The 14,039-nt window shown below is 37.6% G+C and overlaps 1 protein-coding gene across 1 annotated transcript in view; it reads left to right on the forward strand.

Moving 5' to 3' along the window:
* Positions 1-614: 614 nt before the first annotated feature.
* LOC101846472 (5-oxoprolinase) overlaps positions 615-14,039 on the forward strand; it is a 39,626-nt gene continuing 26,201 nt past the window's right edge. Inside the window, exons 1-13 of the mRNA XM_005089771.3 lie at positions 615-1,053; positions 3,223-3,408; positions 3,860-3,985; positions 5,226-5,332; positions 5,664-5,779; positions 6,544-6,611; positions 7,363-7,415; positions 8,174-8,286; positions 9,466-9,554; positions 10,406-10,523; positions 11,158-11,300; positions 12,564-12,680; positions 13,008-13,120. Of these exons, the coding sequence (XP_005089828.1) occupies positions 877-1,053; positions 3,223-3,408; positions 3,860-3,985; positions 5,226-5,332; positions 5,664-5,779; positions 6,544-6,611; positions 7,363-7,415; positions 8,174-8,286; positions 9,466-9,554; positions 10,406-10,523; positions 11,158-11,300; positions 12,564-12,680; positions 13,008-13,120 (1,526 nt within the window). The 5' untranslated portion in view covers positions 615-876. The remainder of the gene's footprint in view (positions 1,054-3,222; positions 3,409-3,859; positions 3,986-5,225; positions 5,333-5,663; positions 5,780-6,543; positions 6,612-7,362; positions 7,416-8,173; positions 8,287-9,465; positions 9,555-10,405; positions 10,524-11,157; positions 11,301-12,563; positions 12,681-13,007; positions 13,121-14,039) is intronic.

Here is a 14,039-nt window from a genome sequence, read left to right on the forward strand (position 1 = left end):
TGAAAAACAAAGACAATCTACCAGCCTACTTAATCAACTATGGCATATTTCTATCTCTTTTTTTTTTCCTAGCACGTGTCTCTCCACACTCCACCTCCCTCCCCATTAAATTCTTAGTGTGACCAAACTCTCTGGTGTGACTAGCCCAGGGCTTGCAGAACTAAATGTGTGTTTGTGCTCCAACGCAACTCTAAAACACACCAGCTTTAGAATGGAGTAAGGCTGCAGGCATGCAGTTTGTGCACGGAATGTGTAATAAGTTGAAGAACGGCCTGTGTTGTTCTGTTGTTGATTGTTGAAGTACCGATGTGGTGCCCAATAATTATGATATTATTGCAACTGCTTTAGTGCTCGCAAATTAATTCGAAGCTAGTTTGTTGCTTATAGACAATGCAGATTACAAAGTAGAAGGAAGCTATCAATGTCTCCTTTGTTGCGATAGTGAGGGTTTGAGAGCAGGGAATGTGATACGTGCTTTCTGGGCCTTCGTCTTATAAAGTGAAGTGGTTTCTTTTCTTGGCGGCTGCTTGATGCGGTCAGTCTAGGGCAACCTGCTAGTGCTTCTTGTTTCCCGAACTACGATTGCCTGAATACTTTTTTTGTGAAATGTGGCTGTCCAAGCATTGACTGGGAAGTTCATGACAACATTCAGACAGACAACTCAGCATGACATTGCTCTTCAGATGCAAAAATAGATTTGAAACAGCGAATTAATTTTTGTACGGCTTCTCGGATATTGACTTCCACTGCATCATCTACATTCCAAGTCTACGTCGAGAAACAATAATTAGTGCCTGGACAACAACAAAAATTGACCTCTCTTCTCTTATTTCTCCCATCCAAAGAGACAATTAGATAGGCCTAGCGAAGAAAAAGATGTCTACGAAAGCTGCAAATGGAAAGTTTCAGTTTGCTATTGATCGAGGGGGCACTTTCACAGACGTATGGGCCCGTCTGCCCAGTGGAGAGACCCGTGTGATGAAACTGCTTTCCGAAGATCCAGAGAATTATGCCGATGCTCCAAAAGAAGCCATTCGACGCATCATTGAACAAGTTTGTTGATCTGGTTTTTGTTTTCTTATAAGATATTGGTAAATTTTCACGTTCACTCCCTCACACGGTGACAGTGCACTGTTTTGAGGTTCTAACTGCAGTATTAGGCACTCTTTGGGAGAAGTGGTCCGGACCTAACTCCATGCCATAGTCGCCATAGATCGAAGTGGCTGACCCGTAGATGTACTTCAGTAACGAATCAGTGCGACTAGCCTGATAGTCTAGCCGTCCTAAGGTACGGCTAGCCTTAGCCGTCTAGATCTAGGTTTGGCTGTATTGACTGAAACGTGTTGAGTACACTGGTCTCATTAGATCATCAAGTTACTATTCAGGTTCAAAATATTATCATGTATGTCAATGATTGTCAATTATAAGGCACCTTTTGGTTTTATGTGAAATTCAAATACTTTAAAATATTGCAAACTAAAATGTTATTTACAATTCAGCCATCTTTATTAAGTTCGGCTAGCCTGCCAATCTAACCGTCCTTAACCCTCTTCCTGCGGAGGCTGGGCTTGTCGCCCGATAAGCCCATTACGACACCTCGCCTTCGTTTCGGTCCCATGTCAGTCCGGCCTATGTCTCAGCGCCCGCGCGCCGAGCATCATCTCCATTCCATTCGGGTCCTGCTTCGGACCGGCATTCACACAGCTCAAGTGTTTGTGCGTCAGTCCGCTTGAGTTTGTGTGTGTTTCTTGAGGCCTACTTCTAGAACCACCTGAGTTGGTTCGTAAACGAGGCATACATCTCATTCAAAACACACCAAATTGATAGCTTTAGAAGTTCGTCCAATGAAATTAGAACAAATTGTCCCACTTAGACATGAGACGCTTGAAAGTCGGGAAACAAGACTTGTATTTTTCTACACAAAATCTTTCAAATGAGCTTGATTTTGTATGAAATTATACTACCTGATAAAAAAATAAGCTTATTTGATAGTTATGAATACCATTGTGCGGGTAAAAAGAACAATTTGAGTACAAAACATTCGGAAATTGACCTATATTATCCATACTAGCCATCTACCCATCATTGAGTACAGCTAGCCTTTTCCTGTATACATTATGTACACATTCTGAAACAAAAACGGAAGTCACGTAAAAAAAGGATGGTGAGGGGGGGTGGAGAGGAGGGGGAGTGGAGGGGGTTCTCCCCCCTGCTAAATTCACAAAAATAATGGTTGTGACAGTTTTATAAAATACAAAATTGTTATCAGCACACGAAAAAATGTTAAAATAGTGCCGAAAAATAGTCTAAAATAGGTTTAGACCTTACCAGTGGCCTTTTCAGCCTGGCAACTCTGTCAGCTTTTTTACTTGACTTCCGTTTTTGTTTCTAATTTTATGTATAAATTTCTATGGAGTTAGGCCGGGACCACTCGTCCCGAAGAGTGCCCAGTATTATTTGCTGCAGATTACACATAGCCAGTATAACTGTCGCAAATCATTTATTTTCTAGAAAATTTCAAACTTAACTGCAGAACATCAAATTATATAAATTATATATATGCTAAAACCCTACAGATTTTATTCTTGGTTTTGGGGGTGGGGGGGGGCAACCCCCAAATTGGTCAAAAACGCGGAAATTACTATGATTAGTGGGATAAATAATAAACCTTCAAATACTTTTTTGACTATTAATTTGCGACTGAAATGAAGTCTCGATATTAGTGTTCAGCACATTAATATGTACATCTAGTAGAAAATGGACACATAATAGGTAAATGTGAAATGGGAGGAAAAGTAAAAGAATACCATTTTATTTCGTGGACACCTTGTCTTGATCTAGGCCAAGTTCTAAGGCCTGTAATGTTTTCACTTAATAGCCAACTTACTCATTACTTTATGTATTGTACTTTGTTCAATTAGGGCATTAGGGATATTAATAGTATATATATATAATTTTAGATATTATTCTTTTCTCATTACTCTGTCTCCAATCTCTGCTGTCTCTTTCTCTCTCTCTCTCTCTCTCTCTCTCTCTCTCTCTCTCTCTCTCTCTCTCTCTCTCTCTCTCTCTCTCTCTCTCTCTCTCTCTCTCTCTCTCTCTCTCTCTCTCTCTCTCTCTTTCTCTCTTCTGCCCCTCTGCCTTTTGAACACAATAAGTATATATATATATATAATTTATCAACGTCAACATGTCTCATTTTTAATATTATGTTTCCTCCAGGAGTTAGGAACTTCGCAGAAAGAAAATATTAACACTTCCGTTATTGACTGGATCCGCATGGGGACAACAGTTGCCACAAATGCCTTGCTTGAACGGAAAGGAGAACCGATGGCATTGGTGATCACTAACGGGTTTAAGGACTTACTGCATATTGGCAACCAGGCACGCCCCAACATTTTTGACCTGGTCAGTTTCAGAGAATTGTTTACACTGCTACAACATGTTAAAGAAAATGTTCATTTTCATGAAAGTCGGAATTGTACATTCCTATCTTTCAAACTTCGAAAGCAAAGTTAGAAAGCAGGTTTGCAGTGCCAACATTTAAAAGACTATGAAGGCTAGATCTTACTTTTAAGTTTTTGTTTTTTAAATTTTATTTAACAATAAATTTCAATGGAATTGTTAGGACAGTAGGACAGATTATCAAACTATAAATTTATGTTTTGTTACCTTTATAAATGTTCTTTTTTGGTTATTTATGGTTAATTTTGGTATTTGTTATTGCTCATTAAAGTGAATATTGTGATTATCTACTATTTTCAGTAATACCCTTTGAGTCATGAACAAAATTTACTTTACTTGAAGATGAAAAGTGAATTATAGTGCTAAATTCATATAATGAGATATTTTTCATCAGGAAATTGTAAGCCCGGAAAATTTGTATCAAGATGTCGTTGAAGTTGAAGAACGCATGGTGCTGAACCAAGGAGAGAATCAGTCTGATGGCAGTAATAAAGTGGTCACGGGAACCACTGGAGAACGTGTAAGTACCTCTCTATAGTTGTATTTGGCACGAGTTCAAATCTTGTAAGTAGCCCGATGTTATGTCCTTTGGAAAGGCACTTCACACAAATTTTCTTCACTTCACTGTGGTTGGAATGGTTACCCAGCGGCTGTAGACAAAGAGCAATCTTTTCGGTTTGTTAATGAGTATGAGCTCTTTTTTGGCTGCTTGCATTGTACACTTTCTGGGAAGCTTAGAATATTTCTGAGTGTTCTAGGGTCTTCTGGGGTAATAATATAATTGTAAAGTACATAGAGTTAACTGTTGAGTAGGGATATGGCCTACTAAAATAATTTGTATTATTATTCATTATTATAAATTTGTGATTAAGGGGGGGAGGGGCTACACCTGAAGGATATTTCGCCAATTAGCAGGTCAAATTGTACCAAATTTCTCACATTCAACAAGCATAGCATGGAGTCTTAAAAATCCGCAATCAAATTTGAGAAAAAGTTTTGTTTCCATGTATATGGCGGCCATATTGGATTTTATTGACATGTCTTACATTATGAATACTGCTCTTATTTTTCATGGAAATAGATTTTTTTTTGCCTACGTGTTAACAAAAATTAGGTCTCCAAATTTATTAGTTGAATTTTTCCTAAATGAATTAGAAGATATTTTATTAATTTTTTTGTGAAGTAGTATTCAAGTTTGCCAAAATTCCATGAAAATCCACGCTCCAGGACACCACTAGGAAAAATCTATTAAATGTATAAAAAATTAAATCTTCAGATTTTTTGTATTACTTCTTCTCTTCATTCTGTTAAAATTTCATAAAGATTGGATGAAAAATGGTGGAGTTATACAAACAAGTATATAGAAAAACCGCATTTTGAGAAAACGGGAGATTATAAAGAAGAGGAAATAGTGGTGACAAACATGCCTGGTATGGGAAGAAATAAAGCTTTTTGGGGTTCTTATGCTATGAAATAGTTATAGGAAAGGATGAAGAAGCTAATTAGGCCTATAACTCAAAATCCATAATTTTCTCCCGAATCGGGACTTTTTGGGTGTAGCCCCCCCCCCCCCCCCCCCCCCCTTAAGAATTGTTTTTCGTCTATTTTGTACCTGTTTTCTGCTTTACTTTTAGCTTGACAAGGAGGAAAGATACGGATGATAGATGTTTAAAATGGAGCATTGCCTAACAATTGTTCATAGAAGGTCAATTAGCATCAAATTTTGTGCATCAAAGATGGGTTTTGATTTTGAATTGCAGTTGGAAATGTGGACGTCGCTGAATGTACAAAAACTGCGCGAAGATCTGCAAAAGGTCCTGGACAAAGGAATCAAAAGTTTGGCTGTTGTTCTCATGCACTCCTATATGTAAGTCCTAATTTTTGGTATTTTAAGCTGTTGGTTTATATTGAGCATTTTCAGAAGTATGTTGTGTTATATTGTGTTATATTTTGTGGGAACCCATTAAATAATTATTACTAGATTTTGAAAACAAATTTATTAAAAGCAAGCTGTCCAAATGTAAGAGGCCCAGACAGCAATATTTTTTAGGAGAGGGAAAAAACTGTTCCTTTCTTTCAAAAATTTCACCTGCGTTATATTATATCCTTTCTTGCTTTTTTTTTTTTTACATTTAGAATTTGAATTATTTCAACAAAATATTTTTGACTTATGATATGTTGTTTCCCTTCATTTACAGCTACAAAGATCATGAAGAACTCATTGGAAACCTAGCCAAAGAGATGGGATTCTCAAATGTTTCTCTTTCTTCCAACGTGATGTCAATGATCCGGATAGTGCCCAGAGGCTACACAGGTAAGCTGTCTCCTTACTGCTGCGTACAGTCACGTCTTCTTCTTTCTTTATTTGTTAATCTAGTAGCCTTTGATCATGTGCTCTTTGGCCCAATGCATTGTTAAAAAAGGAGGACGTCTCGAAGATTTGTTCTTTTTTGCTGTATAGAGTATTTATTGTCTGTGGTTGGGATGGGAGGTTTAAATTGATGTCGGAAATCCTGTAATTTCAGACGTTCAAAGATCAGAACTTGGACTGTTTTGGAAATGTGGTCGCAAAGCACGCACATTGGTGACTCTTCCAGTTTGATTCAGTTTGGGTGGTAGTTTAGAGGTTTTTTCTGTGTCTGGAGGTGGAATATTTGTTGTTAGTTCCTCTTTTGAGGGCTTAAGGAATACAACAATTTGAGTTGGGACCATAAAATGTTGTATTATATGAGATAAGGGGTACGTTTGATTTTTAGTTTCAATATAGATACAAACTGACTCCAAAATTGTCCACAACTGTCAAACTTTTATTACTTAACGAAAAAGAAATCTTGTCAATGATATAAGATTTGGATGTGTCTATTTTTCTGTGGACTGGGAATGTATAAAGAGTATTTGAAGAATATATGAACCACGGTTAGAGTGTGTCTATTTGTCCTTACACCTTGACATCTGTTTCCTGTTTGTTGTCACTCTCATGGTTGTTCAGATCTTTAAAAAAAATGTTTTTTCCGCTTACAGCTTTTTGGTTTGTTTCTGTTTGACTTTTTTGTCAATCTTTGTTTTGTTATTTTTCAGCCTGTGCAGATGCATATTTGACACCATGCATCAAAAAGTACATTGATGGATTTAAGGAAGGCTTGCAGGTCTGATTAACTTATACATGTCAAGTTTTTGTTTTTCCATATTTTTTGTCAATTTTGCTCTGGATAACTTTTCGATAATGTATACTCTGATCTAATAAATGATCATTAATTAAATTAGCAAATCTACTCACATGGTTGGCTAAAAGGTAAACTACTCTTGATCCATCATGTTCCATGTATTGTTTAGGTAATTCAAGATGAAAAGTTATGTTAGGGAAAGATAGAAATAAGAATTAATGCTTCACTTTCCTTATATGATACGTGTACATGAAGGTACATAAAGGAGACTCTCGTATATGGGATTATTGCTTTGTACATCTTCTTTGTCTTCATGCTTGCCTAAGAACATAGCCAGGGATCTTGATTGTATGTTGTTGTTATCAATCAAGAACCTTGATTATATATAAGAATGTTCAAATTGTTTTGCGTGATTGACTTTTTCAGCAAATTATTTTTCGAACATGTAAACTTTGCAGTAACCAAATTGCTGTATTTTTAGGTTACCTGTGTACGATATAGACTAGCTCGTTACTGTTCACTCTTGACTTACATTGACCCTCTTTTTCTCAACTGTTACATCCTGAACTTTTCCTTCATTAATAAGTATGTATTTTATTTATAAAACGAATTCAACATTTCATGTTTTGCCTGATATTTGAATACAAGCAATTTATCTTTTTGCCAAAATGGGAAACACTTTTGTGGTCCTAATTTTTTTTTTTTTTTTTTTTTTTTGATCATTTATTTCAAGGATGCGAAAGTTTTATTCATGAGGTCTGATGGAGGACTGACACCTATGGAAAGGTAAAATTAATTTAGTGCTCTGTATACTTTCTGCTTTTGCTGTCCTCCTCTTTTTCTGTTCTATATGCCACTAGGAAAGTACATTTGAAAGACATCAGCTCCCATGAAGATGACTTTGGCTTTGCTTAGTTTTCTGCTATTATGGAACTTTGCACATACTCTTTTTTTTGGTAACTCTCTGAGCTTTCTTGTTCTTCTGACTACATTAATTGTTTAGATTTGGTTTTTAACATTGTTGGGTTGAGTTGTTGTTTTTTTGCTCCCTGTTTTGTTTTCTGTATATGTAAAGGTAGATCCTGGAGGACAAAAAGTGAAATAAGATAAAGGTAAATGAATGTCATAGGTCAAAACCTGACATTTGTAACAATCAGTAATTAAGGAAAGCAAGCAGGACATTGTCAAATGCATAAGTATAAGCAAGCACAATGGCAGGCCGGCGATCTGATGATTTTGTTCTTGCAGTCTTTCATTTTCACTTTTTTCTTTTTTTGTTGTTGTGGGTTCACGTGAGGCTCATGAGGCCAGTTCGTGAGGCACACACTCATGGTCATTGAGGGTATGTGAAGGTGTTTTCTGCTGGGATAGAGATGTAGGCTTTATTTCACTCTCCTCATGCAATAGTGAGACAGTCACAGCTTAGAGCTGTGTCAAGATTGTTTTGCACTGTGATGGTCTGAGCACTCTAGCTAGTTCTGTCTTGGCGCAGTACTCACGGTTTTTAGGTGCTTTATTTACGAACTATGTTTTCATCCTGTCAGTTTCATGGGCTCTCATGCCATTCTGTCTGGTCCTGCGGGCGGTGTTGTTGGTTATGCGGAGACCACGTACAGCCGAGAGAGAAGAGTGCCAGTCATTGGATTTGACATGGGAGGTAAGTCGTGTGTAAATCCTGTCTCGCCTTTTGTACTAGTGCGGCCTTCATGGCTCTCAGCCTGTCCCGGTAATGTTAAAGTTTAATCTGTCCGACTGTCAAAAAGGAAGTTGGTATCTGAATAAAGATATTCTTTCTTATATTTCAGATCCTTTTAGTTGGTGGATTTTAAAGATTTTTTGTGATTTGATAGGTAAATGTGTCAAGAAATGGTGGAATCAATTCAATTTTGGGGCATATGGAGTATAGGTATCATCTGAAAGCTTATTCATTTGCCTTGCTTTCGATGAAGTAAAAAATGTTTATATTGTATAAAAGTAGAGATATTTACAATTGAGGGAGGTGGGGGTCCTCTGGTTTCAGAGGTAAAATTAGCGATAAAATGGCCACAAAAGTATAGTAACTTCGATAGCTGGAGAGTCCTTGGAAACTGAAGATTTACATTATTTGTGCCTTTAATCAATGTTTTTCAGTGAAATCCACACAAACATGTGCTTTTAAATGGACATAAAAGTTGCTGAGTCAAGAAAAGAAAATTATTAAACAATTGCCCAAAAAATGCCGATTACTTCGATTTCTTTATTTTGACCAATGCCTGATTTCACCATGATGCCTCACAAATGTATTATCTGGGCTTTTATAATCTGACTGTCTCCCCCACACTTCCAAATAAAAATGTCAGCACCTATTTGAATGGTTTGACAGCATGGTACTAAACTGTGAGTTCTGTGAGACCAGTTATCTGTACCAGTGATTTTGCTGCTTTTCCTGAACAATGTACTTGCCAAGTAGCTATGGCAGGGAGATCAACTTTTACGTTGATATGACTTTTTGGAGAGTTGGAGAGAAGTCTATACTATATATGTGTGTTCTGTTTCTTTCTTGGCTTTTTAGGAGTGGGTGGTTGGAGGTCTCCACTAGTAGGTCCAACATCTGCTCTTTCTCTCTTTTGTTTTTGTCTGTCTATTTTTACATTTTTTCCTGCATTTAATGGCCAATATCATGTCAGTATGCTTCTGTTTACTCAAACAAGCAGTCAAAGATGTGGACACGCCCCAATTTATTTGTTTTGTTTCTTTTCCTCTTTAGGAGCACAGATTGCGAATTGCAATAATTACAATTTTGTATTTGGCCAGTCCCATCTTCATGTGATTTAAATCAATTTTTTTTTCGTTGCAGGAACATCGACTGATGTCAGCCGTTTCGCTGGAGCCTTTGAGCATGTGTTTGAGTCCACCACTGCAGGCATCACAATTCAGGCCCCACAAGTGAGTCGGGTTCAAAGTTCAGTCCACCTGCCTTAGCAGTCCCCTCTCCATAGCAGTCATCTGTACTAACGGCCACTGCTCCATGATACCCTTGTGTTTTTCCTGCTTTTCTAACCTGGCCGAAGTGATCCCTGTCAAACATGGTAACCCTAAGTCATTTACGTCACAGGTCGGCTTCAAATCTGCTCTTGGCAGTCACTTGATATAAAAGTTTTACCCCAACCAGTCCTTACACTTACACTAAAATATGTTCAATCAATCCAGTAAGATAATTATAATAGATGAGAAATTTTGAGCAAATGAATTTGAAAGATAGAATTTAGATTTAAGAATTTTCACTCTCTGTTGACTTTTTCAAGTCTAGTAAGTGACCATGATTCAAATCCTGTCCTAAGCAGTCACCTTCCTATAATGGTTACTATTCTCTGTGATCTTGAGTGACCGTAATGGGCAGGTTCGACTGTTTTCAGGATAACCCTCCCCCCCTCCATAAAAAGAAAAAAATATATATCATTAGTGGTTGGCAGTTGGCAGGTGCTTTGGTGTAATTTGCTCCTTCTCTTGTATCAAACATAGATCTATCAATCATTTTTGCCTCTCCTCTTTTTATTTGTATGTCACTTTCTTGTAACAGCTCTAATCTTTGGCACTTATATGACCTAGACCTAATAGGGTTGCTAATGTTGTAAAACTCTTATTGACTCGTATATCAATTCTTTGTCTGCTTTTCGGCATTTATGGCTTAGATTTATGTAATTACCAGCTCCAGGCGTAAAAAGTCTCTGTAATTTGTCATTTTCTCAATACGACTTTCTTGGAAAATTAAGTTTTGTTGTTTCTCTTTGTGTTAGCTGGACATCAACACGGTGGCGGCCGGCGGTGGGTCAATGCTGTTCTTCCGCTCAGGAATGTTTGTGGTGGGGCCGGAGTCTGCAGGGGCACATCCTGGGCCAGTCTGCTATATGAAGGGTGAGACGCCACAACCTGCACAGGACTATAATGGGTTGTCGTATGGGAGGGAGGGAGGTTGGAGAGAGAGAGAGAGAGAGAGAGAGAGAGAGAGAGAGAGAGAGAGAGAGAGAGAGAGAGAGAGAGAGAGAAAGGCACAGAGAGAAAGGCACAGAGAGAGAGAGAGAAAGGCACAGAGAGAGAATGAGAGAGAGGAAGACAGACAGACAGTCAGATAGACTAACAGAGAAAGAAGCAAACAGGGAGAGAGAGAAAGAGAGAGGCACAGAGAGAGAGTAAGAGAACGAGAGAGAGGCACAGAGAGAAAATGAGACAGGAAGACAGACAGTCAGACAGACTAACAGAGAAAGAGGCAAACAGAGGGAGAGAGAGAAAGAGAGAGGCACAGAGAGAGTGAGAGAACGAGAGAGAGGAAGACAGACAAAGGAGACAAACAGAGAGAGAGAGAGAGAAAGTGGGGGGGGGGGGAGTAAAAGGAGATCCTAAGGGAGCTATTTTCTTTGTTTTCTTGTAAAGCGCACTGAGCACTTCCCTAGAGGACATATGCTAGATAAATGTAAGTTATTATTATTATTATTTTTATTTTTTAATTATTATTATTCCCCTTGTCAAGGAGCTTAAACTGTCGTTTCAGGTGGACCCTTGACTATCACAGATGCAAACTTGTGTTTAGGACGTTTACTGCCTGAGTATTTCCCTCACATTTTTGGTAAAACTGAGGACAAGCCATTAGATAAGGCAGCCACTCTTAAGGCTTTTGGCTTACTTACATCTGAGGTGGGTCTTCCAAGTACTCAATTTTCTTATAATAATAAAATTTGATTCTTTTTTTTTTTTGTGTGATTCCAGAAATGATTGTTGTTTTTAACCTTTTGGTTTAATGTATGAGTTCTTTTTTGCATGGCTTTTTATACATACTAGAGACTTTTTTGGCTAATATCTCAGCATATTGCTTACATCCTTAACTCTTTAAACCCATTCGGGCACTGTGAGTGTCCGGCTGTAATGACCCTGTTCCCCATTGGACCCTGGGAGCATCTGATACTAGAGACTACTGTTTCGCTTCATTTAATGCTAGTTTTTTCTTGTGTTTTGGAACTATTCTCGATCCGAGTTTTTTAGTAATGACCAAACCTTTGTTTCGACCCTTTAGAAGTTGGAGGCAAGCTGTTGGGGTTATAATGAGACAGGTGCTCCAGGTTTAGGTGACTGTAGAAAATACTCCGGGAAACGGTGAAAAAAACTCAGGGTTTAAAGAGTTAAAGCCTAGCTGGCAGGCATCTGTGATGTAGAGGTTAGGTGCTTCACTGTTATATGCAGGAGATGCAAGTTCAATTCCTGAGTTGGGGGAAAAATATTAGTAAATATCTATGTCTTTCTGTCGGGATACTGCATCTCTCTCAGCTCGGATGCCCTTGACAAGCTGGTTTGGCAGCCTGTCTTCTAAATGATCTAAATTGTGTCGATGGAGGCATAGAAAAACGTTCATTTGAAAAAATAAAAAATAATAAAATCTTACTGTTATTTGTACTTATGATCTTCTTTAAATTTACATCCTCATGCAGTAATGTCATACAAAAACGACTCATTGAGCAAGATTTAATACTTGGGAAATTGAATACTTTGTTCACCTAACAGACACGAAAGCTGGACATTCGGTAAAGATAGATGAATACTTATTTGCTGACCTATGTTTACATACATGTGCATTAAAGCAGACCTTTTGGGCAAGAATGGAATGCATTCATTTGTCAATACAGCTGTGAAAACAGTGGTGATTGTGTGTTCTTATATTTTTTAATTGTCGCATGTATAGATGCTTAAAAGTGAATAATCTTCACTGCTGTTCATTTTGGTTTTAATTGTCCATGTTGAGGAATTATGTCTGTGTTCAGTCTCATCCGATTCTGTGAGGTGATCAATTAAGTCTGTCAACTATCTAAACTGATTCTATGTGATGATGAACTAAGTCTGTCTTCAGTCTCATCTCATTTTATGAAGGTTTTACACTCACAGCATATTCTGACGTTTTTATTTCAGGTGAACGACTTCTTAAAAGAGCAAGGAGCTGATCCTATGACGAAAGAAGAAGTAGCACTGGGATTCATCAGAGTTGCCAACGAAGCGATGTGCCGACCCATTCGAGCCCTTACTCAGGTGACCGATGTACTCTTTGTTGAAATGTTGAAATAGTGAAGTGGTGTAGCTGCCCCTATCAATACTAGTAGATTATTTAAGAGGTGAAACCCCCGAGTTAAACATCCGTTTTTGAAAGGACAGAGTCAAAAATAATTTCTTGTCTAGTGCCTTTCCCAAGGACACAACTTTTTCCGTCATTTAGAATTTGAATTTCAAAAAAATGTTTCTTGAACACACGCAATCTATATCACTGATTAAGAAATTGCAATTTTTTTGGGGTAAGTTTTAAAATTTTGGGCTTAAAACATCTCAACAGCTGGCTAACTCTATGTATTTTTCACACAGGCTAAAGGTTATGACACAGCAAAGCACATTCTGGCTTGTTTTGGTGGGGCTGGGGGCCAACACGCTTGTGCCATCGCCCGCTCCCTGGGCATGTCTGAGGTCTATATACACAAGTCAGTATCTCGTATACTTCTTTTTTTCACAGTTATTATTCTTTATTCTTGGAATTGTGTAAAGCTCATAGGGTTATTATTATCATCATTATTGTTTTTGCTTTTATTATTATTTTATTTTCTTATTTTTTATTTTAAATTTTTATTTCTAATTTTGATCGTATCCATTTTTTAAACAATTTCCCAAAACAAGGAGTGGATTGAAACTTTCATATAGCCTGGATTGTCCTGCCAAACTCACTCACATCTCATAGGTACAATGCCATATATTCTGCTTGACTTGTCATCAACAGTACTCCCATGTTGTGAATGAATGCGTATTTCGGCTTTTATTTCAACATAGTCCCAAGTTTGGCAAATATAACAATTGCATTCCCCACCAGCATGTAGAACCATGATCTGTCACTTCCAGTAACCATATGTATCTCGGCATGTAACCATTTGTATCACAGCATAGTGGAATTGGGCACTAGTCAATTTTTGGGCATATTACGGGGTTATTATATCATATTAAGGCTTGTTCATTCGTCTTGTTTTCAATACGAAACAAATACTAATCGATCTTTAATAGAAGTAGAGATTATTGATTGAAGTAGGGTCGTCTGATTCCAGAGGTAAAATAAGCGAGAAATTGGCAGCCAAAGTTTGGTGGCTTCTATATGTTGAGTGTCCTTGTAAACTGGAAATTTACATTTTTCTTGCTTTCAATCACCATTTTTTTTAGCATAATCCAGACTGAAATGCGTTTTTAAATGAATACAAGAACTGTTGAGCTAAAAGACAAAAATTCAGTAAAAATTGCCAAAGTGGCAGAAAAATGCTGGTATCTTTGATTTCATTATTTTGATGAGTGCCTGATTTCACCACGCCGCCTCACGTATTACTCAAAAAGGTTCATCTAATGTCTTTCTTACATTCT

The sequence above is a fragment of the Aplysia californica genome, unplaced genomic scaffold, assembly GCF_000002075.1.
Source record: "Aplysia californica isolate F4 #8 unplaced genomic scaffold, AplCal3.0 scaffold00009, whole genome shotgun sequence".
NCBI lineage: Eukaryota > Metazoa > Mollusca > Gastropoda > Aplysiida > Aplysiidae > Aplysia > Aplysia californica.